Here is a 27,974-nt window from a genome sequence, read left to right on the forward strand (position 1 = left end):
AGATAAAAATGTGCAAAAGCATGAAATCTCCAATCAGATTCATCAGATATCTGCTCCGATATTCAGCCAGGCCTGTATTGGTCGACCCATAGCATAGGGTATTTACTTTTACTCAAGTATGACTTTTGGGTACTGGGTAAAATAGTTTTTATTTAACTGGTGACAGACACCTCAGCTGTTGAGTACACACAGGAAACTATGAGGATTAAAGACACTAAAGCTACAGCGTGAATTGGCATCGCCAGCCTTCGCGACAGAAGGTCGGGGAAACATTGGCAGATGGTTGTGCTGTGAAACATATCTAAGGTCTTAAGACATAAAAAATGAGCTATTTCAGGCTCATACATCAGCCTTGTTCCAGACAAGAGCTGTAGATAGCACAAACTGCCCACAGTGCTGCCGTTACGTGACAAACGGTGTCCTTTAATGAGGCCATAGGGGACGTCACTCTGAGGCCAATACGAGTAGGACAGTATAGAAATATAACATACCCAAGATTATTCACATATCTGGTGAATAGCAACACCAAAGAAGAAATCTGGTCAATAAAAACACACATCTTCAGTTCAAAAATCAAAATGAACTTTATTTTTTGCAGTGTTATCCATTGATTTCAGTCACATGATTGATCACCATTATAACCTTATAAATCTACTTCATGTAATCAGTTAAATACTGCAGTAAATGTTAGTCCTAACAGTTCATATGGCAGAAATGTTCAACGTTTACTTCACTCCATGCGTTTAACAGCTGCCAACGTTGCAGGTTTTTCAAGCATATACTTGGCCTGCATGTGACAAAGTTTGTGACAAAAGATTATTTAATCATTTAATAATCTTACAGTAAAAGAAAAAAAAAAAACCCATTACAATTCAAACATTAGTGTTCAGTGAGTAACTGGTGTAAATAGTCTGAAATGGCAGCGAGGATCTACGACCTTTCTGGTTGGCATCCGCCAGCAGCAGTCATGATGTTAAAGGATAAGTTCACCCAAAAAGATGGTGATTACGTCATTTTGTACTGGCGCTCAAGCAGATGGAAAGTTGGGGGACTTATTGTCGGATGTTACAAAACATTTCTGGAGCTCACAGCAAGACGGCGTTGTAGTTTTATCCAAACAAGTGAAGTAGATGAGGACTTGGGGGAATAAAAACAGGAAGCACAGAGATTTGAAAATACATAATTTACGCACCTTTTAAAGCCAAAATCTTCACTGTAGCCGCTAAGTAAGTGTCGGTGCACACCTCGTATGAAGTGGGTGCACAATCTTTTCAAATCAATTTGGGATCCTGGGGCTTCCAGAGAGTTGGATAACATCACACAAGCTGTATGGATCCATTTTAAGCCCCCCGGATCCCAAATTGATATGAAAAGATGTTAATTACACCCTTAGCAACAGATTTTCAAAAACATTTAGGATCTCAGAGCTTCTGGGGACTTGGATTACGCTGGACGAGCTGCAACGCTGTTTTGTTGTGAAGCTTCAGAAATGTTTTGTGGACTACAAAACTTCACCCAACTTTGGCACGAGGGCGAGTACTGAATTTTACATTTTTGGTTGAACTTTTCCTTTAAAAAAGGTTTAAGAAAATGCATCCATCTTGAAATTGTGAAATTTTAAAAACCATGCAATTACTTGTGAAATAATTGAATTCCCAATGTGCGGCCAACACACAGTCATCATCCTAAAAACATGCTCGCTGGAGGTCTGAGGCTGCCTGACTGGAATAGCTGCTGAACTGAAAGAGGATAAGTGGCAGCGTGGCCTTTTCCCTTTGAATACTTATTCACTTAACTCATCTCTAATGGGCTCAGGACGCACAGCTGAGCCACTGGCTGTAAATAGGCTTTCACCATTGAGCTTAACACAAATAAATACAGTACACACACACACACACACACACACACAATATGTCCACACATATGCTCAGTCACCCTCACATCCATTGTGCAAATGCAATAGTTGTTGTGCAAATTCTAGGATATACCACACACACTAAGGACGCTCCCTTACACCCATTTTATGTATTCATGTGTAACTGCATTGAACGTAAAGCTGGAGCATCCAATGTTATCCCTGAAAAAGTTTGTTTTCTGTGTACGTGTTGCCAGACAAAGGTGAAGGGGAGCATATAGCTGCCCTGTAGAATCAATAAGTGTGTATTAAAAGCAGCCTTATCCTCCTCCTCCTCCTGACTGGACCACACTGTTCATATATGATCACATCAGGAGGGGAGGAAGAAATGCACCACCCTCCACCAACATCTCTTGTTCCATTTCCACTCCTATCGCCCCCTGCAGACATCTTCCTCCTCTGGAAAAAAAAAGCAATCAGGCTGAGAACAGTTCTCCTGTAAGTCAGCCAGCAGGGGTCAAGCTAGCTCTTCTCTCAGCTCCCATCATCGGGAACTGCAGAGGAGAAATGGACGGCTAATTTCCTCGCTCCCGTGGAGAAGGCTAACGGCAGTGTTTGGGGATTGGATGACTTGTTTGAGTTCTCTCTCGTCAGTTCTCCACGTTGGCCCTGAGTGAGCGAGGCTTGAGTCTTTGATGCAGCCGGTAGTCCTGGCTGGCCGCCCTTCGCAGGGGAGCCGGAGAGTTGAGCTGAGGGTTGGTGAGGCCCAGCGACTGAGACTTGTTGGCTCGCGGCAGCGCCCTGCTGCAGCTCACGGAGCGTCTGTCTTCGACGCCCGACTGGGACTCCAGCTGGGCCTCGCACAGATCCAGCAGCGCCGCTACCTGCTCCCTCATCTGCAGGGATTTGAACCTGCGCGCCGCCAGGTGGAAAAAGGCTTCGACAAACGCTTGTAGTCCCATACCTGAAAGAGAGAAAATGTGGTTGAGGTGAGGCTGGAGAAATACATAAATAAAATGAAACACCATTTCAAGTGAAGAAAATGTATTTTTATATCATTTTAGCAGTTTAAACAGATACATTAATACAGATTCATTTTCTGTTTGAGCATTTCCATTTAAGCTTTTGTTTCTTAAATTTCACTTTACGTTTTCAAATTATTTTACATTTTAAATTTGCATTGTATTACATTTTATTACAGCCCGATTACTCCTCTTAGTGTAGTAAAATCATTTCTGAATTGTATCTCTTCACTTTCTATTTGGCTTTTCATTTTAATCATGACTGAAAATATCTTGCGTGCAGACGATGCTCTGAGTGCTCAGACACTGGAACTGTTTTTTTTCTGATTATGAAGATGTGATATCCATGTCAACAGACTGATTAGTGTTGCCATCTTCGAAAAACAACTAGCTTGAAACTTTCATAGATTGTTGGCTAATACAGTCAGACCTCTTTAAATGTACTAAAGAGAATAAAAACCTCTTATTTGAATGTTTTCACTTTTATCTTTGAAAGGTCATTCCTGTAAATTATTATTGTTCTTCAGTTAAATATCTTGACTATAAGTTAAAAAATGTTTCTGGTGATCTTAATTGTTTTCTCTCCTGTGTTTATGACTTGAGAACTGGTGCAACAAAGTTTTGTCAGGATAATTTTTCTAAGGTCCTTATTTTTTTTCCCCCATCTGTGAAAAAAAAATAAAATCTGGAGAATTTTTTTCTTGAGTGAAAAAAAACTTTCAGGAAAAAAAAAAAGTCACTCGGTTTCAGACATGAAAAAAACATTTCTTATGAAAATACTTTTTTTTGTCACTTTCTTTGGGAAAAAAAAAATTCAAATATGAAAAAAAGATAAGGAACTCGGGGATATGTGCATTGCATTTGCATTCATCTACACATTTTGATGCATAGCTTTACATGCTGATACGTAAGTAGTTAATATTCTGACACTCAGGGATCTCATGGTATTTCGACCTTCTGTAGCGGCCAGACTGATTTTCTCATATGTACAAATGACTAAGTGAATGCAACCTTTTCAATCATTTAATAAACATATGTTGTTCACAGACAATAATAATGGAAAATGATTTAGGTTTTGTCCTTGTTGTTTTCTAAAATAACTTTGCACTTCTCTCCTGAAAACTAAATTCACCATCATCTGCCCTTGAAAGCTATGAAAGTTCTGCAATAGCAACTGAGATATTTATATACAACAACAAATACACTGCTCTATAACCACAGTTTTTCCCTCTATGAGAAGAACAATGTCCTCTGAGCTGAATTTTCACCCCTCACATTTTTCTACTGCAAACTCTTGTTATTCTCACCCCAGGAGAGAGAGAGAGACAAATGAGCAGAAAGCCGAAGAATCCATGAAGTGAAAAAAAAAAAATGAATGAGATGCCAATTCACACCGGACTGACGGGGTGAGGGCTGGTAGGTCGTTTGCTTCAGAATTACTAAAATTATTACGTATCACGCGAAGAAGTTTTGTGCAAGATGGCATTTACATACATTCCTTCACGTGTCCTTTATAAAACTTTTTCCACATACCGCAAACTAAGCTTTGTCAATAACAATCCTATGTCTTTTCTTGGTTCCTCACAAATCCTCCATTGCACATACACAGAAATAACAGACTCTGACTTCAGTCTCCCTGAATACGTATGAGCTCATTCTAAATTCAGCCCACAATCTCCTCCGTACAGGCCCTTCCATCCTGGTCCATGTGATCTCCATCCATCCGCTTCGCCTCGCAAACACTCCTCGCGCAAGGTGCAAAGTCTGAATAATTCATGTCGGATACTCGCTTTCGCTGTCACATTGTGATCTCAGCTCATTTCAATTACGGAAGCACAGTGTCAGAGGGAATCTGACAAAGAATGACACGCAATTATCTCCGAGCACATTATTTGCTCCGAGTCTCAAGGATACCCGGCTCTCTGTCCTCTACATGTTGTTTCTTTCTGAGGGTTTATGTTTTTTGCACACGTGTGTGTGTAAATGTGCGCGTTACCTGCTTCTCTAGAATCGGGGGTCGATCCAGACCAGCGGCGTGTGATGTCTATGTACAGGATGTCCACTGAAGCCATGGTGAAATTACTGTTGCTCAGCTTGCAGGTCCTAAAAACAATCAGATGTTAAAGCTCCAACTGAAATCATATTTAATTATTTCTTTTTCAAGGCAAAAACAATTTCATGTGTGTTTTTTTTTCTTCAAATGTATTCTTCTTCCTCTTTTGGGGAAATATCTGAAATGCTCCATCTCCTCTAAGCTGGCTTTGGGGGCATGTCTGTGTTTGATTGACAGCAGCTGGCAGGCTGAGCACCAGCAGGGGAGCGTAAGCCAAAATAAACAAACTTGTGCTGTAGCTTACACGTTTTTTATGCTGTTTAACGCTATGAAAATAGACCTCCTGGTGGGCTGTTCTCAACTGGCCGCAGGAGATTGTTGCTGACATGATCCTGTGAAAATCAATCCAAAATACAAACCATAATAACTTGAGCGTTCCTTCATTTTACAGCAGGAAGCTGAGGCTTTTGTATCCCGCCTAATCACGTTGTACGCAGATGATGACGTCGTTTTGTTACGTGACGTGCAGTACAAAACACGGTGACAACGAGCGTGAGTGAGGGCAGGAGGGGAGCAAAGAAGCAGGCTGATAGTTGTCAAAGAGAGACTGAGAGGATTTGTAGTGTTGAGCACATTGAGCATTGAAGATACTCCAACAAAAAAACATCACAATAAGCAAAAATACTGAAATTGGCACTGGCAGAAGCAAATACAGATAAAATAGTAATTAATTAAAAAATTGTACCTGATGAAGGTTCGGAAGGCTGTGGGGCCCAGACGCATGTTGCCCTTGACCCCGAGGAAGCGAATGAACAGAGCTGCGATTCGCTCCACCAGCCGCAGGTAGTTGAACTGTTTGGTGTACTTGGGGTAGACCTGCTTCAGACACAGCGAAGGCAGGGCGGCTTCATCCGGGCTCCTCTCTTGTATCTCTGCCTCCAAGGGAATCTCCTCCCCGTGTTCAAACCCAGCAGCCCTCGGTTGGGATCTTTGACCACAGAAAACAACAGATTATTATACATTTTACAGCACTATATTTCACTGACAGTGTTTAATTTATTAGCGCTGTTGACTGACCATTTAACCTGTACCGCTGGAGATTTAAAGACTACAAAAGTCCCTACATTTACTGTTTTTTGTGCTGCCCAGCATAAAGGCTGAGTAATGGCCTTTAAGCCCTGCAGGACTGAAGCGCAAGACCATCAGGCCAACCCAGAGAGCTTTTGTCAGCTGAGTAACAGCCAACTACCTGAGGTAAATAAATGCACCAAGCTTTTCACTTGAGTCTGCACTTACAGTCTGTCTTGGCAGGAGAAACAGGAAGACTAATGTTGTATGAAGGATAAATGCTCTCTTTTCTCTTGCTCATCTCATAGACTCTGTACAGCCTTTTTTACTGTCTCTGCTTGCATCAACAACATTTAACTGCACCAGAAGCAAGATGCATCTACATGCTACAGGTGTTGCATTTAGACTTTTGCAAATATGCTTTTGATTCCTGTGAGCAGGAAGTTACTTCTTATCAACTTTGTACATTTAAGCGAAACAGCAAAATGACTCCTGTGTTACACAGTACAGCTGGATGTTAAGCCACAGTGGATCTGTGCAGGTGTTTTATTCTGTATGAAACATTAGTGTAATGTAAGCCTCTTCTTGGACAAAGACCCCTATTCCACAGCAACTACTGATGGACAAATTGTGCTTTTAGAGGTAAATTACCAATGTCGGGTTTTAAGCTTTAAATGTTGATGAGGCAGATGTATAAAAGCACTTTTCAGTCAGTTAATTAAGCCAAAAGATTTGACTTTTTTTTCCACTTTCCCGTGGCACAACGCCAGGCAAGGGGCCCAAAGAGAGTAGTACAATTTCATAAATTAAAGGTTGCATATTACGATCATTTTCACATTGGTATTTTTATTCTGGGTCTATGAGAAAAAAAAAGGTTAAGAGGCAAGAGGCATTATCTTGTAAAGCCCAGTGTGCTTTGATTGGTCAGCTATCACAGGCCAGAGCAGGCAGCGCCCACCGGGTTTCCACATTTCCGTTTTTGCAATCCACGGCCCAGTTGGGGGCGTGGCTGACGGCAGAGATTGTATAGTTGTGACATCACAAACTTACAGAAGTGTTAACGGCTCGTTTGAAGGCGCATTTTTCTGAATATGGACTATGTATGTTTATCTGTGGATGGAGTCTTCTGATTCTTTCATGGTATTTATAGAGCACGTAGACCTGCTTTATAATCAAATCTCACCCTCTACAATATGGGGGAGAAGAAAAGGCTTTGCGATTGCTTTGAGGTAGAAAATTCTTTGAACAACATGTTTTGGTGAGAAAGAATATGACTTTCCTCCTTTCACAATCGTTACTAAAGGAATAACTGTGAAAAGATGAACACAATTCTCTGAGCGTCACGAACACACTGGAGAATCATTTTGTAGCGTCAGAAGCTGGTCCATTAGATCCAATAAAAATCAAAAGTACCCTGATGAGTTCTGCTTAGATTCTGTGTTTCTCACCAAAAGGCATTGGGTCTATCATCTAGGCTACTACTACCTAATTTTTCAAGCATAGCTTTTGTTTTCATCCATGTTGGCTAGATTTCAGTCTCTTTCTTCCTGCATTTTTCTGGCATATTGCTACGATTCATAACGCCACCTGTCGATGACTGGAATAGTATAAAACCTTTGGCACGTTCCACACTACCTGCCTGTCTCTCGCCGCTGGCTATCCCATTGTGCTTTTCCTGAGGGAGTTGCCACTTCTCATATAAAAGGAATGGGAGCAGGGCGTTCTGTGCATTTTTACCCTCATAAATGTGTGAACACTGCTCTTGATTGACATCTCCCTTCCCTTTCCTGTGCGCTATGCTGCAACTGTTGCTGTCGGGCAGGGCCGATCCCTCCTTTATCATTCTTATTAGTTCGTAGAGTTGAGTGACCTCGAATAACTTCCATCATGAGCAGGGACTCATCAGCCAGAATAAGTAAAACACCTGTGCCGGTGTAAAGGGCCTTTAAGGACAACTTGTACGGTCAACATTTCCATGCAAACACAACGACAAACGCGCAAAGTCACATTCCCGTCAAGGGGATACAGTACTGCTGACTTTTATGAGGCAGTTTCTTTGTCCATGAATTAGTAAGCAGTGTGAATGGCACTGAGAGAGCACTGCTGAATGTTTAATAGAATCAATCATCCCTCGGCAGCCAGAGGGACACCACCCACGTCTATTTAGACAGGACTGGCTCGGCTAAAAACGGACACGTCTTCTAGAGAAGCTGACAGCCAGACAGACAGTGAAGGGAACATCTCCAAACACTCCCAGCAGACGGAGGAAGAAAATGATGGAGTTAAGGCGAGAGGGTAAAAGGTGAAGAATGGCAGGTTATTAAAAAGACATACAGAGGCCCGGTGCCAAATGTTAGTTGAGTGTATGCGAGGAGGACTAATTCAGCTGTCATTACCCTGCGTGAATGCTATTTCTGGCCTCCTGGTGAATAATTTGACAAAGCTTTCGCACACTGTCAAAAGTCCTGAAAGGTGCTAGATGTGTCAATGAAAAGAAATCAAATGTGTCCACAGTGATCTCCATTTCAGCAATCAGAATTTTTTGCCGGCGCTCTAAGAGTATGAGTCATACCAAAACACACAGACACAGGAAGCAGTCTCCCACAGGTAACAATAAACCTTTTGTGTGTGCAAATGATTTAACGCCCACTCCTGTTCTCACTCCACAAAATCACAAGAATCAGAAAATGTTAAGCTGCTATAACCAATTTATTTATAATAACAATGTATAAAAACGGCAATGTGACAATGTAGAAAGAGTCCTGAATCTGCAGCTCTCTCCAGCTTTATGGAGATTTATAGCCAATTTCTGCTCATTATTGAGACAGCTTTTGGTAAAATAATTTTCGGGTGCAGCAGGCAGATGCTTCCAGTACAAAAGCCAAAAAGATTAGCTGGATACAGGCTGCTCAGTACAAAATGGCAGTCAGGAAAAGTTAACGACTAGCTGGTAAACGCAGCAGATAGCAAGGTAAGCAAATTAAGTTGGTAGAGACCAAGAACGGAGCTAAAAGAAATTCATCAGGTAGCCAAAAACATGACTAAATTAATGATGAATAAGATAAATAAGCAACTACTGCCACTAGGGGTTTCTTAATCAAAACAAAACTACAGACATGGCTAGCGTGGGGTCATGGGAGTTGTTGTCACGTTATGTTTAGTCATGTTTGCCAGGTAAATGATTGTTAACTACTGTTGTCACATTTGACAAATTTCTGGAGCTCTGATATTATTATCATCATCATCATCTTAAAAAGGTGTTGTTAAGCCAATTTTGTGTTTGAAACCTGTAATTGCTGCCCTCAAGGGCCCCCCCAAAAAAGAAAAGAAAACCAATTGTAGGTTTAAAATGGAGGCTGTGAGCATGTTATTTTACATTTCCACAATAACACAATAAGAAAATGTCTCACTCTGTGTGGTTCAACCTTAGTTACTTATAACTGCACTCAAATCCACCTCTGCACGTATTATTTCTTTTGATGCAGATGATGTTTTTGCAATCATGTCCCTCGCACTGTATTTTAAAAAAAGGTATGGGCGCCTGAATTTCAGCTTTTTGTTCTCACCCACACTCACGCACACCTCTCATAATGGCTCATAAATCACCCTCAGAGACATCATACACAGGATTTATGAGATGGGTGCCAGAAGTATATGTCTGAGAGTCACTGATAGAATCGGACCCCCTCCTCCTCATAATTACCCACTTTTCTCCATTTTCCTCTTTTTTCTGACATTTCATATTTACTTCTCTCTCTTATATAAGCTCTCATTCCGTCTCCTTTAAATAGCAACACCATTTCTTTACACAGCTGCACCTTTGTACTGTGCGCCTGGTCAGTTCTCACCTCTCTTTCACTTCATCTTGACAAGTCAAATTCATACGGGGGTGACTTCAGTTTAAACTCTGCAGCTCTGACTGACTGAATCCCATCCATTCCACTGCTGAACAGCTGTCAGCTACCACAACACAAGTACTTTTACTTGCTGGTAGACCATCTGTGCAGTAAACAAATGACTTAACCTCCCGTAACGATGTTGGGAACATTCTGGTCGTGCTGTCAAAGACTGCTTGTTAAGGATTTTAAAAGTTTGCAGGAGTAAAATAAATCAAATCAATCCTTCCCTATTGAAATACATCTGACCTGACTGAAAATCTATGCATGTGAATGTCAGCCTCAATTAAGTCTTGTTATTTAAAGCTTCAATCTGGCATCCATGAGATTTATTTTATCCTGTGATAGCGAGGCATCAAAACTGGTGAAATGCCAATCAAAAGACTGTCTGGTTCGAAAACAAAATGGTTCTCAATTCTCGTCTTTCTCTCTTATTTCCTTTAATCAGCCAGTGAAGTTAAAGCCCAAAAGAACTCTGTCTGGGTGTCTGACATGTGCATTTTGAAGTACGCCATACGTTTTAAAAGACCAAAAGCGTTATCAATGGATCAAACTGCCTTGACAACCCCTAATCCGACCTTGTTTCAATTTTGGAGCATCAAATGAGGTACCGGTAACCATGGCAGCTAAAGGGAATAAAAACCTAATGTGAGGAGCAGAGAGTGAGAGAGTGAGTGAGTGAGAGAGAGAGAGAGAGACGACAGCTGAGCCCAGCTTGGAGCTGCACACCGCTGCCTCCTGTGAAATCTCATCAGTAATGACCAAATCCAGCTATCGTGAGAACTTCTACCTAGTTCCATAATGCTGACGTTATTATTATCATGTACTGTTACGAATGCAAAGAGGCAAGAAGAGAGGAGAGTGAGCTATTGAAGTCAGAGGCAGAGGTTTTGTTATTGGGTTTGACACGGAGGCTGCACAGGTTTATGTTTATATGCATAGGGAGGGTCTCTGTGTGCAGATGAGGTCCCTATAGAAGAATATGACTACATATAGATAGCGACATTTTTACAAAATACTGCTGGTTCTGTGGGGTTGGCATTTCAAATCTGATGCCTGCAGTACATCATAGCTACATGAAATTACATGCGTCAATTATCGCTTTGAGAAAGTTTCTTCTTTAAATACAGTTTTTCATTGTATGCTTCTACTCCACTGCATTTCAAAAAGGGAGAAGTTGTGCCTTTACTCCATCACTTTATTCTGACAGCTGTAGTTCCTCGGTACTTGTCAGATTACATTCAGGCCTACATATCGTCAAAGATTAAACTGATGTTTACAATCGTTTTAAATCATTTTATGCACCTTCAGAAAATTTTGTGACATTACATTATGGTGCTTGTTCAACCAAAAAAACCAACTAATAATGCCATATATAGTAATACATCACATCAACTTTCTGCATAAATAGTAATTTTGTTCTTGACACCTTGAGTTAATTTGCTCATGATGACCATTTTAAGTATTATTTAAGTATTTTAAAACTGCAGTAGTGAAGGATCGGAGTCCTTGTTCCACTATTGGCTTATTGCAACATCTTTACACACAGATGTCTTCATTTAAATTCAATGTAGCAAAAATATTCTTGATCAGAAATAATTATATACATAGTGCATCTGCCACACCGTGGCATCAGATGATTGATGAGTTCCTATATTGCTCCCGCGTTGTTGGCAGCAGTGATGATCACATTTTCCTGAGCACATCCAATCTAAATGGCTAATTTAATAAATATTAGCACTAGCTTGTCGGGACATAATTGGCATATCTTCCCCCCTAAAACACAAAACTCAGTCACTCTCTGCAACGCTGACACAGTTCCCTGCAACCACAACCTGACATGATTACTAAACCTTTATGTTCGGGAAGAAAACATTTGAAATCGTGTTAAACCACAACGGAATATTTACTGCAGGTTAATTTTATCATGGCTATAGATGGGTTTTTCAATATTACAGCCCTAATTTGTGGAAAGCTGTGTACTGCAGGAGGTTCAGCTAAAAGGTGCTAGGGTCCACTTTCTATCTGCAATTACTGATGAGCAGTAACATCCTTGTTATCATTAATCAATGATGTATTATCTAATAGCGGAGCACTGGCTGTTAATCTCTAATCACATGCCTCATACACCTGCACCTTATTACCTGATAGACTGCTGTTACTTGCAATTTTATATCATCATCATTTAGAAGCGTTAGTTGTTGTCATTGCTCTCTAAAAATATAACTTCTCAGGACCGATTCAGATCATTTCCCCCTCTATAAAGTTTACTACTTTATTAACATTTCTATCCTGCTTCGTGTCAAGTTCCTGCAAACATAAAGATACACGAGACACTTTAACTTCCCTCACGTCATAAACCCTGTCCTTGTCAGTGTCACCGTTTCTCACACTGCTTTATAGACACACTGAATTATATCTTATTAAAGATGATGCACCTTGCTCCAGTCTGGACTTAAGCCTCTTTTCTCCACATGGCTGCGGACGATAAACATTCTCTAACACGGAGATATTTTTATAAAGATATTCTTCCACTCCTTTAATTGGCTTTAGGGGGGGCGTACAATTTAGAGATCAGGTGTCTGTCTTTAGAACAGAGCAGTGAAACAAATGGAGGCATTTACACACAGAGAAATAATCCAGATGATTTACAACACAATCAGTTGGGACGTCATGAATCATTGGAAGATCAGTGTTTAAGTGTATAGGGATACAACATACTGCTAGTTTCATTATAGCTACTATAACTGACACTTGATTAATGTGGCTGATCCTGATATAGATATCCGAGTGTGTAAAAAAGATAATGATATAGTAGTCTTTTTTGTTTGTTTTGAAAGGTGCACTATGTAGTTTTGGGGAGGAAATTTTAATCAGAAGAGAAAAATCTTCATTGATAGTATTGTGGGGAGGACAAGTATTGAGGATCAATCCGAGCCGAGCCAGCACATGTGTATATAAAAGCCCCTCAAAAGTCCGAAACGCAAACATTTTAAATTTATAATCACATAAGAGGAAGATGAGCAGCAAATTCTCGCAGTTGAGAAAGTGGAACTAGAGAAAATTTAACATTTTTGCCGACTTAGACTTAAATGGTCAACTAATTATAAAAACGATGAACTTATTCAGTGATTGAGTAATTGTTCAAGCTCAATAATGAATGTAAAAGGTATATAATTATAAAGCTTTGGAGTAACCCCCACTATCTGAGGTCTGAGTCGACATAAAACGTACGAGGGACATTCGATTAAAGGATTATGGGTCTCTAAAAGTATGTAGAGAGGAATACGTTGAGAGGAACAGTATCTAAAAGTGTCTTTTAAATTATGCTCTAGCGTAATTTATTAACTGACAAGTACAAGGTGTGATTCTGCTTATTCCAGCTGGATGAAAATATGGCAGGAGGAACGAGGATTACACATATCATAGGCGCATTATATCAATATAATACCGGTCATGATTATAATAGCTAAGTGGGTATTATCCCAGAGAAGACGGTCGTTTCACTTCCAGAAGAAAGCAGATCAAATATCTTATATAGAAAATAAAGGACGGGAAGGGGAGGAAGGCTAGTAATGTAGAAGGTGATAGAAGAGAAAGTTAGAATCAGTAAATCTTATTGTCATAGAAGAAAAACAGATTAGAGGGGGAAAAAAAACACAAACTCCTAATGATAGAGGAGATTTATTGTCAGGCACCACACAGGGCCAGTCAGCCTGAGAAACTGAGCCGCCAGACTTGTACAGTAATGTGTGAATTTCTAACCACGGCTCAGCTGAATTTAATTTTTCCATTTAACAGGCTTATGGGGAGCTGTTGAGTGGTGCAGAGCTGGGCTCTGTGGACGAATGGGCTGAGTAAGATATCATGCCCTTAGAAGTGGACTCTTAAGACCAGCAGACAAAGAGCAGAGGTTGTAAGAACTCCAGCTTCAAACTGTGTGTGTGTGTGCGTGTGCGCAAGTGTGCGTACTTACACTGAAGGCTTCCTGTGGGCCGGGTCCATAAGGCGCAGTGTGTCCCTGATCACACCCACTTTGACCTCTTTGTCAACTGGACTAGGAACATATTCATAAACCCCCGGTGCCACCTGAAGGAGACATAAATATTTATCACAGCAGAGTGAATAATAATGATAATAATACTGGGATAATAGTGATGTTGACCCTCACTCTTACCTCCTGTTCATGTTCTATTCTCATACTGGGGTTGGAGTTGACTTCTAGTAAAACTGGCTTCAGGTTCTTCATCAGCAGGATGTCAAAGCCCAATATCTGAGACACAAACACAAATGCTCCTATTTATGAGTGTATTTGAGTCTAAATAAAAGCTGTTAGAACGAAAAGGGCGGAGTGGACGAGGTCCAGATAAAAATAAAGTTAGTTTAAAGTCTCTATTTAAAAACTTGCCACGCTTCAATATTGGATCCTGAGGTAAAATTAACAATTGAGGAATATCAGTCAAGCTTGATCCTGCATACTTAGATGTTATTTAGAACGGATCTTGCCAAATTTTGGAATACTGAACATAAACCTAAGAACACCTCCATGTTTTTGTTTACATTTTGGAACATTTGCATCATGAGAAGTTTCGTAATTTTGTCTACAATCACCTATATCACTTATCAAGATATGAGTCATAAGGAGTTTCTTATTGTATTATTTGTAAACAGATTTATGGACGTTAAGCTGCCTGTACTTTGGAGATCCTGGTGCCACTGTACAGAGGGAATTGCACTGATTTTGGCAGTGTATGACGTATTTGTGTTTAGGTTTACCTAAGTTATGACTCTGAGAAAAATACTCGAGTGGGAGTCGAGACCGCTGAGACTTACTGATCCATCAGAATTGTTGCCTCAGAGCTTTTTGGTTAAGGAGGAGGTTATTCTTTCCACCCGTGTCATTTGTTGGTTAGTTGGTTGGTTTGTGAGCAGGATTAAACAAAAACTACTGAATGGATTTCCACAAAACTTGGACTGAGGATGGATCTCACGCCAGAAAAGACCCCATTAACTTTTGGTACAAAACCGGATAAAGGGATGAATCTTTTTCTCATATTCTTTAACATCGCAAGATAAGGCGATTTTTTACCATTTTTAATTTCAATTTCTCAGGGAATAATGCATGGATCTTGATGAAAAAAAAAAAAATCAGGCGCATTTAGGTAGCTGCTATCTGTGAGTGACAGTTGCGCACTGCAAAACAATAACGCCAAACTCATGCGTCTATGCTGCTGCAAAGGAGCAGGTAAAGACAGTAATGTCTTTAAAAATCAACTAAGGATGGAAACCTTAGATGTAGCAGTTTGCTGAAACCTCTTTCTTTCACATTGTTGCTACAGCTAGCTCTCAGGCTACAGCCAGCTCAACAAAAAATAATCAGGAAACCATAAGGAAATCAATTAGGAAGTTGTGCTGACACACAGAATCAATAGTGGCATTGGCATCTGATACTCACCTGGAAGCAAGTGGGTCCCGGTTTGCCAGGCGGTATCTCAGCCTGATAGTACACTTTAAGTTCAGGCACCACGGCGATGACGGTCTTGATGACAAGAGCGATGATGTCCGACCACACCTTCTTGATGTCCACGCCTTTAGCTGCCAGCCTGTACAGCACGCTGGAGAGAGTGCGCTTGCTGCCCGTGTTCTGGCTGTCTGAGTGGACAAAGTTGCCGCTGTGGACGTTGAGGGAGTAGTTTGTCAGGTGCATGAAGACATGGCTGAGATTCTTCTGGCTTGGTTCCTACAAGACAGAATAACAGTCTCCTTAATTATCTCTTTATAAAGTACAGAGAGTACATGTTTCATGGCATCACAGCACATTAGCTTCGCAGTAGCAGCATGGCTACCTGGTAGGGCTCGGTGCAAAAACGTGTCAGGCCTTCCTTGGCAATGTAGATCTCCAATGGCTCCAGGGACTTTATGAGCACGTAGAGGCGGATGTCAAACTTGAGCTTGTCAATGAGTAATGGCTTATGGATGTACTCTTGCACTACCCCCTGTTTGGCCTGTGAACCCGCCATGATCTTTAGGTCACTCGGGTCACGGATGAGGTAGATGCCGTCGCCCTGAGAGCCCCCGTCAGGCTTCACGATGAAGGTCGGATTCACTGTGGCGTCGTTCTCCTTCACCATACGGATCTACAGCAGAGGTGGGAGTAAGAGGGGAAAGACTTATCAGGGTTGGGTAGTAACAGATTACATGTATTTGGGATTATATAATCAGATTACAAGTGCTCCAATTAGTGGCAGACATATTCATATATTTACTTCCAGGCTTCCAGACAAACTTTGACTCTAGAGTTTCCAGCTCAATAACTGTACTGCTTTGTAAATGGTGATTTATGGAAAATGGATGGATGGTTTTTATTCCTTTGTATTCATATTGAACATGAAAGATAAACATTTTGAATAAGTGCTCCATGTGGCCTTTGATTAAAAAACAGCAGAAACAAAAACCAACACAAAAGAAACAGCATCATACATGTTGCAGATGTTGTACACATGTACTTTGTGCCAGAACTGTTTTTGTAAGTGTAACTGATTTGACCAACTGTAAAATGCTGAATACATAAAATACATTTAAATTGCACTGAAAAGATTTTAAAATGTTTAAAGAAAAAAATAATGTGAAAGTACTCAGATTAGATTAGATTTTTATCCCATGGATTACGTCGCTAATTACAAAATTTGCCATATACTTTGATTTAAGTAACTGACTGTTATTGGAAACACTTGATTCACACAAGTTTCATACACTGTGTTAAACTTTAAAACCAAGATCGAGTTTGAATTATTAACTTCTGATGAAGCTTTGAGAGCTGTTAACAATTGATCACAAAACTAAGCCAGACATAGTAGTCAGATTTAAAAATGTAACACCCTTATAATACAGTGAAAGGTTGAGTTACATGTTCAAAATAAGTCACTGTTCATCTTCTTAATGCACTCAATAATGAGTTAATGAGGCTGGTTACATGGCTACAACTGAACTCCTTCTTAGTTAAAGAAACAGAGTCATATAGAGTTGTTGTCTTTTGTTATAATTATAGTTGTTTTAATCTGCTATTCTTTATTTTTTATTATTCTGACTATTCATTGTGTTGCAATTGGTGTGCATTAGTCTCTAAACCTGTTTTTATACCATGTTTTTTCTTCAATCACTTGTAAAGCACTTTGAATTGCATTATGATTTGTTTAAAAGGTGCTATATAAATAAAGTTTGATTGATTGACTGATTGATTGTATCCACATAAACTTGACAGATGTCAACAAAGCTTAACCTAACCTCCATTTTGCAGATGTCTCATAAAACACTGCATGCAATCTCCAAGCTAACACATCCATCTTTCAAGCATTCCCCTTGAGTCAGGTGTTATTTTTTGGCCTTCAGTGTCTTTCAGAAATGTTACCAAATCAGCACACCAACATCATATATTTAGTATATGATGCGTCATCATTGATACTATGACATAGAGAACATTTTGAACAGCCTAACATGGTGTCAAACTCTGTCTAGGGAAGCAGTAAACTACACTGAAAAGAAAAGTGATATTCTGGTGCCCCCTGCTGGACATAATGCACTGTTGCCATGTATACATTTCCCAAGTATTGATCATCTGCCCATGCAACTACATGACCAAGTCAGATCAACACTGAAACCTCCTTACTTATATTACCACTGATAACAGGAAGTGAAATTTAACTGTCACCTGCAAAAATCAGGTCAACTGCTCACTTCTGTCATCATAAATGACAACAAATGTGAATGTGAACAACAAAAAAACATAACTTAACACGGTTCTCTTCTTGTCATCAACTTTCCTCCTAAATTGATGAACATGAAGACACAAATGTGGACAAACGTTGTCGTTGTCATATTATTTATGGCTGGTTGGTGAATGACACACTTGGTAACTGATTTCGACATCCTTGAACGTCGTAGTCAACAAGCGAAGAGCAGCTGATGTCTTGCTCATTCTTCCCCCTATTCTCTTCACGGCTCTTGCTCCCTTGTCATGTGTCTACACTCACTCAGTTCTGTGTCTCCTTCACAAGATTCAACCATGTGTTAAGGAGTGCCAGATGACCATAAAGGGTAATATTCATAAATGTCTTTTCTCCTCGAGGAAAGTGAGCAGTGAAGCGTGCACATGTCAAGAATAAAACGGGTCATGTTATGAAGCCGCTACTGTTGCGATGTAACATGGCGAGCAGTTACAGAGAAAAGACTGTGTAGACTCCACAACTTCAGCATCTGTGACGTTCATTTGTTAAATATAACTAATATAGAAAATGGAGAGGAAGCACAGCGACAAAAAGAAACAGTGTGACTGTACTTTTCCGAGCTTTCTGGCCATTTTGTCCAGACACCAACTGAGTCACTGGTATATTTTTGACTTATGATGCCATTGTGGGAGTTCATCAAAGCATGCTTTGTCTTTGATCACAAGACATAATATGCTGTTTGTTTCAAATGTGTCAGAGCAGAGACGGGAACGAAGGTCTTCATGTTTTTAATTCTGGCCACTTATAATGGTCTGCAAAAGGAAAAGACCTGTTTTGGCTTGTGGTGTAATAAATCACATCGGCGGTAGCTGCAATCTATTTAGGTGTTCCAGGTCCAAGGCCACGCTGTTGTGACTTAATGGTGTGTATTGTCATAGTAATAATATCAATAGCATCTATGCTTATACTTCTGTTTAAGTCAAAGGCTCTACGTTAAATTACCATTTTGCTAACTTCTAATTGTATTTTTAGCTCTCTTAGTATTATCATTTATTTTTCAGCATTGTTGCATTTATTGCATTTTTTTCCCCATTTTTTCTTTACAACTCAGGTGTCTCTCCTGCAAACTAGAGATTTCTGACCTCAGTTTAACACCAGTAGAAAAAAACTTTTCCCCTCCTAGCTTTTCCACTGTTGTGCCGTGTGAGTAGCAACAACCAAAACACACTGGAAATAAGTAGGGATGCACATTATGGCTTGTTATAAGTCAATACCGCTACCCTATAATTACCTGCTTCTTGTGGCAGATACCGACAACCATAATTTCACATTTTGGATTTTAAAAAGAAGTTTATACCCACGAGTTTATGTTAACCCGAGGGTAAGAAAGGCTACGATGTAGTAAGCAAAGAGGGATGATGTGATACACCGTAGCTCTATTAAGAAACACATAAGACTTTTTCCCTCTCTGAACCCAAATGGAGCATGTGTTGCAAATTGTATCAGTGTTGTCTTCTTCTGAAATTGTAAAAAACTTCTGCACCAGCAATGACATGTTTGGTTCTCTAGTCTACACTGCGTGGCTCCACCCAGGTGAGGTTGTTTGAAGCCATGAGCACAATGGGTTGCACTTCTCCTTCTTCTCTGTGTTTATAAGCAGATCACAAACCAGCTTTAAAGGGGCATACCACCCCCTAATGTATCTGAATGTGTCGATGCTGTGCATTGTACTTAGTTAATGAAACATTTTCTGAAAAACTTCCACGTCTGCTTGATTTCTACTACAACATATCTGTTTTTCCCTAAACAGAAATGCAGAAATAATGATTTATTTCAGTTGATCAAAAGAAAATCATATACAGCATCAGTTTCATAATGTTTTTGTTAGAAGTTATGCAACTATACAGTACCTGCGTGGAAAACTGCTGGTACTCCTCAGGCAGGATCCAGGAACGAGGATAGAAGTCGTACTCTTCTGGGAACAACTCCTGCATAGTCCGCACTGCCCGGCTCATGTTGATCTTCCTCAGCATTTCAATCATCCCTGCAATGCACAAAGCACTGTTTCAGAGATTCAATGAATGCAGGACGAAGCGATTGGAAAGCAGTTTTTAAAAAGGAAAGTGTATTGCACTGGGAAAACAAATCTATAGGAGCATCTATAAGGACTTTCCAAACAACAAAGACATGATGTTGTAAGGATATATAACTGATATATTTAAATTAGAGCAAGGAGACTACCAGTGATGTAGATTTGGAGGTACATTTCCTACCAACACAATTATCTCCAGAGTCTCAAGTGATGATTTTTGCCATGGTATGAAAGGTTAGCGTTGGAGCAATGAGGATCAGTAAGGCTTTAACTAAATCCCTGCTGTTGTGATTACAGAATACTAAGTACACATGAAGTACCCTGAGCTGAAATAAAGCCATCACTGCTCCCACAGGCAGGTTAGTAGTATTATTGTGCGTGTGCGTGAGTGCTTAACATCAACAGAAGGTCAAAGGAGAGGTACCTGGGAACTTGTTGACCTGCCCTGAGACGATATTTTCATTGTCGTGGAAGGAAACGCCGTGCCAGTAGATATCACAGGCAGCTCGTCTTCCCAGAGGAAACTGGAGAGCGGGAGAGAGAGCGATGAAAAGGAGGAAATGAAACATGATCTACAAAAAACAACCAACGATAACAAGATTAGTTTTAAAAAATGATCTGTACATGAGAAGGAGGGTTTATCTGTTAGTATGACTCAGGACATTGACAAGGTCCTGAGTAATGTCCTTCTGGTGATCGCAGAGTGTGGGGATAATCTTGCCTAAAGATGGTAGGCAGTGCGTGTTGTGTTGCGATGAGCTTGGATAGCAGAGACGAAGTGATACTATAAAAGGATTTAGAGAGCTGGGAAATCCTTCTGGCTCAAAGCAACAGATTTTGTCCTCTACACCTCAACTCGCACCACATATTTTGCAGACGGAAGAATCCCATCTTAAACAAAAACAACTGAAGAGGTGTGCACTAACTAGTACATCAACACCTTTTAAGACACCTTCCACTATTTGATTTCTCCCACATGTTGCTGCGTCTCACATCTCTGCACCAGTGCTTTTTACTAACTGAAACACTGCACAGATTTCAATCAGCTTTTGAGTTTCTATTACATTTGTTTTTTATGTGCGCTCTGCCAAAAAACTGAATTTACAAAACACACTGCCTACCTTAATCAAGGTCATCGTTTGAGTTTTATCTAAATGCAACACGTGGGATGTTTTCACTTTGTTGACGCCTCAATAGAAATTTGATCATAAAAAGATCCTCATGCTGATTCCCAGTTAGTCTCAGCTTTTACTGATTTTGAAAGTTTTTCTCTTGAGGTAATTACTACTCTGGTATCAGCCTCCAAATCAACTACTTGCCTCAGGAAGGAATCCGGATTTCTGGCCATATCTGGGCTCTACAGTGCTGTAAAAGGTAAATTTATCACTTCCACCTGGTACTGTCAATACTTGCTCAAGAATGCTGATTTGTTTTTTTCCTGCCAATTATCTTGTCTGGCTGTGAGGGTTTGGGCTATACTCGGATCAAAGGTCTAAGGACAGAGGGTGTCGTACACTGTACAAACTGTAAAGCCACCTGTGGGACTGTTTATATTTATAAACGATTATATATAACGATGCTACATACAATAATAAACGTGGATGTTTGCACCATCGCTTAAAATAAAATATCATCTTCTGCCTGGTGTTTCTCAATATTTTCAACCTAGAGGGAGTTTTCCAAAAAGGTCTGTTTTCAGCAACCTAAAATGCATTTTACTTGCAGAGAAAGCTCAGTTTAAAGAAATATCCACATACATGTTGGACAAGAGGTGTCCAACCTCTTATGTTGATTGTCAGTCCTCAGCTGGACAATAAAGTTATGTCAGGACGTTGCTCGCACGCTGGGCGGTGGGCGGACATTAGGCTAACGTAACTTATGTAGGAGGCATGTCAGAGGGAGGCAGAGATCATCTGTGAGTGATAAAAAAAAAAAACGAGTATTTTTTTAAAATCTCGAGGCGCATGTCCGATTTCATGACCTTGCTGAGAAGCACGAACTGGACTTCTGCCTCACAACAATTACTTATCACGTTAGCCATTTTCACCTGAGGCCAACGTCTGCAGCCATAAATAACAACTGTTACAGCAAGCCCAGCTAACCCGCCAACATCTGAGGAGGCGCTGTCAACCTTGCCGTCCGACTCAGAGAGAGGTGCGTGCAGCAGAGTCAATAAATGAATGACATCTGAGCCGTTATCGAATCGAATCTTGGGGCCAGTGAAGATTCAGACCTCTAGTGTGGACAGGGCCTCAGCCTAAACCTCCGTTTATGTCAGGGAAATTACTCTCTTGAGTTAATATGGTATGACTTCAGTGGTTGTGATACAGCTCCTTCACATGGGAGGATTAACCCTGTTACAGACAATCAGCTGACTAAGGAAAATATCCTGATAGTGTTATCAGTGGGGGGCTGAGGATTAAGAATGCAATCTGTATCACCTCCTGAAACTGATATGAATAATGTATTTGATTTTTTTCCTCATTGCCATCTAGTTCATAGTTAATTCATAACGTGACACAGCTCACATCTGAGTTTCAAAACATCAACAGTGAACTGGGAGGAACTTTGTCACAGAGTCTATGTTTAACTTTATGACATCAGGACTTTATCGAGCTGTATTGGAAGGTCAGCAGCACATCGTCACCGCTCCTAAATGCTAGTCTCATGCGACCCAAACCCACTGCCAAGCAACAGGATAGATCTGACAGAGCTGCATCTCATTAATGAGTTAGCGTGTGAGCGTGTGAAACAGGGAAACCCTGCTGGACAGCCAAGGCCTGCTATAAATACCGCCACCGAGATGCCAGTGTATAAGTGTCTAATCCCATGAGGGAAGGAGGTCAAATTAATGAGTAGTTTCTAAGGATAAGGCCCAAGAATAACCGCCTTGGGCAGAGAAGGGCCATAGATGGAAAATGGTTTGACTCACTGTTGTGGAGTTGATTATGTGTGGACATTTTCGAGCCACTTGTAAATGAGAATATATTGCTCACTGAAGTCGTATGTATTCAGTTTTATCTACAAATGAGGATTATTTTCATTATCGTTTTATCTGCTGATTATCTTTACGATTAATTCATTAAACATTAATCTGTAAAAAAAGTCACAAGACTAACCGATAAATAGATCAATTGTTGGGATACAGGATAATTCAAGTTGCAACTTGCAAGCATTTATATTTGTATTTATTTACTATTTTTTCTAAACATGCTACAGGACTTTCTTTGCCTTTTTGAAATTAATATGCTTCAATTAAAACATCAGCTTAGTCTGTAGGATCCTAATGAAAATACCAAGCCTGTGATTAATGCAGTTATTAGTCTAATTTTCTGTAGCTGTCACTCAAACCCTCAGGCTTGCCATTCTCTCTCTGCCTCAAAGAGGACTAACGGTCTATTGGATTAAAGGGGCTTAAGGCTAATCATTTCCTACTGTTTAAGAGAATGCCATATGCTGAAAGTCAGCCGCCTCTCAGGCCAGAAAGCACTGCAGATGTAGAGACGTAGTAGTTTTGGATGTAGATGGACCTTAAAGCCAAAACTGATACCAATTATTAGTGACAGAAAACACCAAGTAGTCAGTTTAAGGATTCAGATTATGCAGTGATGATAGGATATTACTTATGATTTGTATCCAATCAGATAGTGTTGGGGGTGGGACACTGAGTGAGACTACAGGCTGCATCGAAGCCGACGTAGTGCATTTCTAGATCGACAGTAATCTATTTTATCAGAGAACGGACAAAAGAAACACTGAGGCTGGAAATAATCGGCCCAATATTGGTAAATTTACAACGTAGGTGGTTGTTTGCACCTTGAAAAGATGCAAACAGCAGACTTTTGAATCCATCCATCAGTTTATCCGTCCTAAAATGTCCTAATAAACGTCCCAAATTTGTATCCACAACTATATGTAGTAAAGCTACTTAACTGCTCTGTGTGTTACAACTGGAAAAGGGATTTTCATCAATCAATATTCATTTCATAACTGAAAAACAAACAGTGCACGGCTACTGGAGTTTCAGCCCCTTCAAAGATGTTGACAGCTACTTTCAAAACGGCTCTAGGAGGATCTATAGCGCCCTTGACTTTGTAGGGGGGGTGGACCCTGAGGACAAAGGGTGGTCATGTATAGGCTTTCTGTCTACTGTTTCCTATACCAGACCTGGGAGGATTTAAGTGTCACTGCGTGGTCACGGCTGATAAGTGGTGTCTTTACTCCACCTGCCCTGCTTGACTCCTCATCCATAATGGAGACCACGTTAATAATGGCTGATGGCAGGTATTACTCGCATCACATGCAAACTGACCAGATGGCGTTAGTGGCTCGGGCCTGGATCAATTAGCCTTCTCATGAATGTTTTAAAGTTGTTGCGTTTCATTTAAAACAACTTTCATCCACATCCATCCTCTGTAACTCTAAACATGAGAGGCATGCACACGGACACTGTCAGGTTGTTGCTGGATTAAAAGGTGATCTTGTCAACTACTTAAACGTACAACAACCAACTTTTAACTGGTTATGAAACAGACTAAGTTTAAAACTGATCCCTCGATATGAGCAACAGAAGCAACGAGATGATTAGAGAGAGGGTTGTCTATTTCTTTTTAATAAGAATATTATTATTTGTCTGGGTTGAATAAGTAATGAATACAAAAAAATACAAAGAGGAGTGGTGAGGATGAATTTTCCTGTGTAAGCAACAGTCCAAAACCCAGAAAATCTTTAATTTGCTGTGATGTAAGATAAAGAAAGGCAGCCAATTCTTGCGTAATGTGCAGCTGTAACCATCAAATGTTTAGCACTTTGTCTAGCTTGAAAAAATTAACAAAATAGTTGCAAAATTAATCATTTGTCTGTCGATTAGTCAACTAATCGCTGAAGATTTACTCTAAATATGTAGTGATAGAAAACAGTGAAGGCTGTACTCCAGGTTAGAAGAATACCTAATAATACCTTGAAAACATGTGCAAGATTTGGACATATTATGCAAGTTATGCCCATATTAACAGGAGTGGTGATTGCACATGAACCCAGAACATTTAGCTTAAGTGTGCTAATGATTAGCTTGACTTTTAGCTTCCCAGGTATCGAGACAACAAAGATTTAGCAAACATTTGGATGTTTGGAGTATACATTAATACCGACAGGAGAGTGACCATATTGATCCAATTTTACAGCCCATATAGATTATACATTAATTCCCAATGACATTTTAATGGATGGTCATCTGCATGGATGGATTTATCTGCATGTTCCAGGCGTCTTTTGGAAACCAGTCCCTCACTTTATCATTATCAAATCTTCCGTCCATTTTCTGAAAGCTCAGTTTGGCCACTTTTAGTACTGTGCTATAAATAAATCACTTTAAAAATGGTTGCCTAACTGCCTGAAAGTTATATAAACATATAAAAAAGGTATAAAGCTTTGTGTTTTGATCACCCATCTCCACAGTTTGGTTAACACAACTATTAACTGAAACTCGTTGCTTTTTCCAAGTTTAAATACTGCATTTAAATAAACAGATCGCTTACAGACACTTTGGACACCTACGCACACTCAAATTTAATTTCCTATTTAAAGCTTTGTGATTCACTTTCTGTCAGAGATACTGCCTCTCATAAAATGTCAGCTCTTTGATAACCAAGAGAAGAAACACACGGCCAAACTGTTACATAACCTCGCCTGAAGCAGATAGAATCGGTTTTTCAGTGAGAGGCTGGTTAATGTAATCATTATCAAATTGATTATAACCCCCTCTTAATTATCCACTACAGTAATGCTCTTTATAGGATGCAGCAGATGCAAGATTATATTGTTATATGCCCAGTAAAAGTTAGATTAAGGTAGTGCGATGCAGATTGTTATTCTTATGAACGCTGTGAGAAATGTGAACTGTTGGCCTTTTCTTCTAGTCCTGTCTTAGCACAGAGACACTCCAGGCAGCCGTTGCTTACATGTGACCTCTATAACCCTGAAGCCAACTCATCACACCTCTGTGGCCAGAAAATGTAAATCAGTCGAAAGACAAAAGACTTGTTTGTGAAGGACATTACTGTCTACACCAGCTTATAGCCTACATATATCGAACTTGTGGTCATATCATAAGGAAGATTGTGCTATTTAGAGGCAAGCACATGCATGTTTTAATTGTAATTTGATTATAAATGAGTAAAGTTAACATTTAAATGTCACTGAAGAAAAAAAATGCAAATGTCCGCTCAAAATCGACGTTTATAGGAAAGATTTTAATAAATCTGTTATAATATATATATATATAAATAATGTGCTTCAATTATATACTAATTTCATTTATATTGTGCTGTTTTATCTTGATTGTTTGTACTTTTTTGTCTTTTTTTCTTATTTTGACTCGGAGTACCGTGTTCATCTTGACCTGTAAAGTGCTTTGTAACCGTGTTTCAAAAAGTGTGATACAAATAAAGTTTATTATTGTTATATTAATAGCACAAGTAGAAACATAAGACCGAGGTTCTCATCTCATCTATGCACATTCGTGACCAACGCCCAAGCTGAAACGCTGGTGCACCGAGCAGCTGATGACAGAGATCCTTCTCTGGATTAGATAAGCCTGCAGTGTCATGTTTTGTAAAAATAAACCTGCACATACGGCTTCGGGCTAACGATCATTTTCATTTCTCGATGAATCAATTAATTGTTTGGTATTCAAAGTGTCAGATAATGGTGAAAATGTCAACCATTGTTCCCCAAAGGTCAAGATGACGTCCTCAAACGTCTTGTTTAATCGACAAGCCAAAGATATTCATTTTCCTGTCATAGAGGAGTGGAGAAACCAGAAAACAGTCACAATTAGGAAGCTAAAAAGGCAATTACAACTATCTAAATTGTTGGCAATTAATGTAATAGTGGACAAGTAATCGATCAGCCAATGACTGAATAGTATTCCTCCAAGACAAACAGAAAAAGAGCAAGAAAGAAGCTCTCATGTTGCTCACCTCTTTCCACTTCAGCTGCTTGATGCTTATCTTCAGTGCCTCTAATGAGGTTTTGGCTTTTGCAGTGTCCACCGTCACTGGTCTTCTCTTGTTTGCAAGTTTGACTTCTTGGATGTTCTTGGACGGATGGATGCTCACATAGTTCCCATTAGTCTCTGACTTGCCCTGCAGGATCTTGCCAGTCCCTCTGATGTGAAGTGTCCGCTCATGCCCAAGTCTATTCAAGTTCTTGCCAGCATGAGCAGACCCATGCAGTGACAGGTCCTGGAGGTGTTTGCCACAAGAGTTCTTGTCATCTTTCCCTGGCTTACTACGACTTTTGCCCCTTTGTTTACAAGTGATGGAGGTGCTGGATGCATCGCTGCCGGCTATGGTGATGCTGGAGGGGTCTGGTGAGACGGGTGCATGTGGGGGAGAGGACCCTGGAAGCTGCTGCTGCTGCTGCTGCTCCTCGGTGTCCACACCCTCCTTCTCTGCATCCTCCTCACCAAATGACTTCATCTGCTCGAGTTGGACCCTGACTTTTACATAATCATCACCCATTATGCGAAATGCTATGAGTGTCGCCGCTGGGCAGGGCACAGTTGTACCACAGGGTGCAATACTCAAGCAAGCTAACGTTAGTCTGAGATAATAATGTCGCACGCATTGCTAGCTTAAAAGGCTAATTAAACAGTAAAATCCATAATGCTCCTGTCAGGTTGTTTCCCGGATAGAGGGAGCGAGGGAGCAGACTGTGAACATACGCTCACAGCCTTTTAACGTCTTTTATCAAGCTAGTAACGGCTCAAGCTAAAGATTTAAGGCTATAGCTAACGCCGTATGCCAGCTGGCCACAATAATTCAACGAGCAACTTCAAAAGGCTAGCGGCTCTGACAAGCTGGCGTTGACTTATGCTAGCTGCCGCTGCTGCTGCTGGTGCTGGTGGTGGCAGCACTTGTCGGCTAAGCTACCGACCTGACGTTAGCCTGGCAAACTTCATTTAGCTAGGTAACATACGGCTCGGTTCTGAAACTACCCTTTGACTCATGACAGACTTTAAACTTACAGGCACCGTTATCTCCTTCCCCCAGTGCTGACAAGCGTCGTGATGGTGTCCTCCGCTCCCTCTACCCCCTCTGTGTTATCGTGTCCGTTGTACGGGAGCTGTAGCTCAGCGAGCAGCAGGAGGCAGAGCCGCCCGTTGTCCAGCCTCCATCTGCCTCGAGCCCGGCTGATGCTGCCTTTTGAGCTCCTCGTAACCTCCGACTTTCGAGATGCCACGCTAGCACAACGGCTAAACA

At 40.4% G+C, this 27,974-nt stretch overlaps 1 protein-coding gene across 5 annotated transcripts; it reads right to left on the minus strand.

Moving 5' to 3' along the window:
• Positions 1-560: 560 nt before the first annotated feature.
• ttll11 (tubulin tyrosine ligase-like family, member 11) lies at positions 561-27,957 on the minus strand. Of its 5 annotated transcripts, none has more exons than XM_084383200.1 (11): positions 27,740-27,957; positions 26,691-27,191; positions 20,135-20,234; positions 19,529-19,662; positions 15,741-16,031; positions 15,350-15,634; positions 14,072-14,167; positions 13,871-13,983; positions 5,676-5,918; positions 4,874-4,980; positions 561-2,819 (listed from the first exon to the last, which is right to left on the minus strand). In XM_084383200.1, the coding sequence occupies exons 2-11, from the start codon at positions 27,189-27,191 to the stop codon at positions 2,506-2,508; spliced, it is 2,184 nt and encodes a 727-aa protein (XP_084239326.1). In that variant the 5' UTR covers positions 27,740-27,957; the 3' UTR covers positions 561-2,505. The 5 variants fall into 5 exon arrangements, with proteins under 5 accessions (XP_084239326.1, XP_084239325.1, XP_084239324.1 ...); XM_084383199.1 differs by having other exon boundaries at positions 26,691-27,207; XM_084383198.1 differs by having other exon boundaries at positions 26,691-27,211.
• Positions 27,958-27,974: the final 17 nt, after the last annotated feature.

Source organism: Pagrus pagrus (genome assembly GCF_965226575.1).
Source record: "Pagrus pagrus genome assembly, chromosome: 19".
NCBI lineage: Eukaryota > Metazoa > Chordata > Actinopteri > Spariformes > Sparidae > Pagrus > Pagrus pagrus.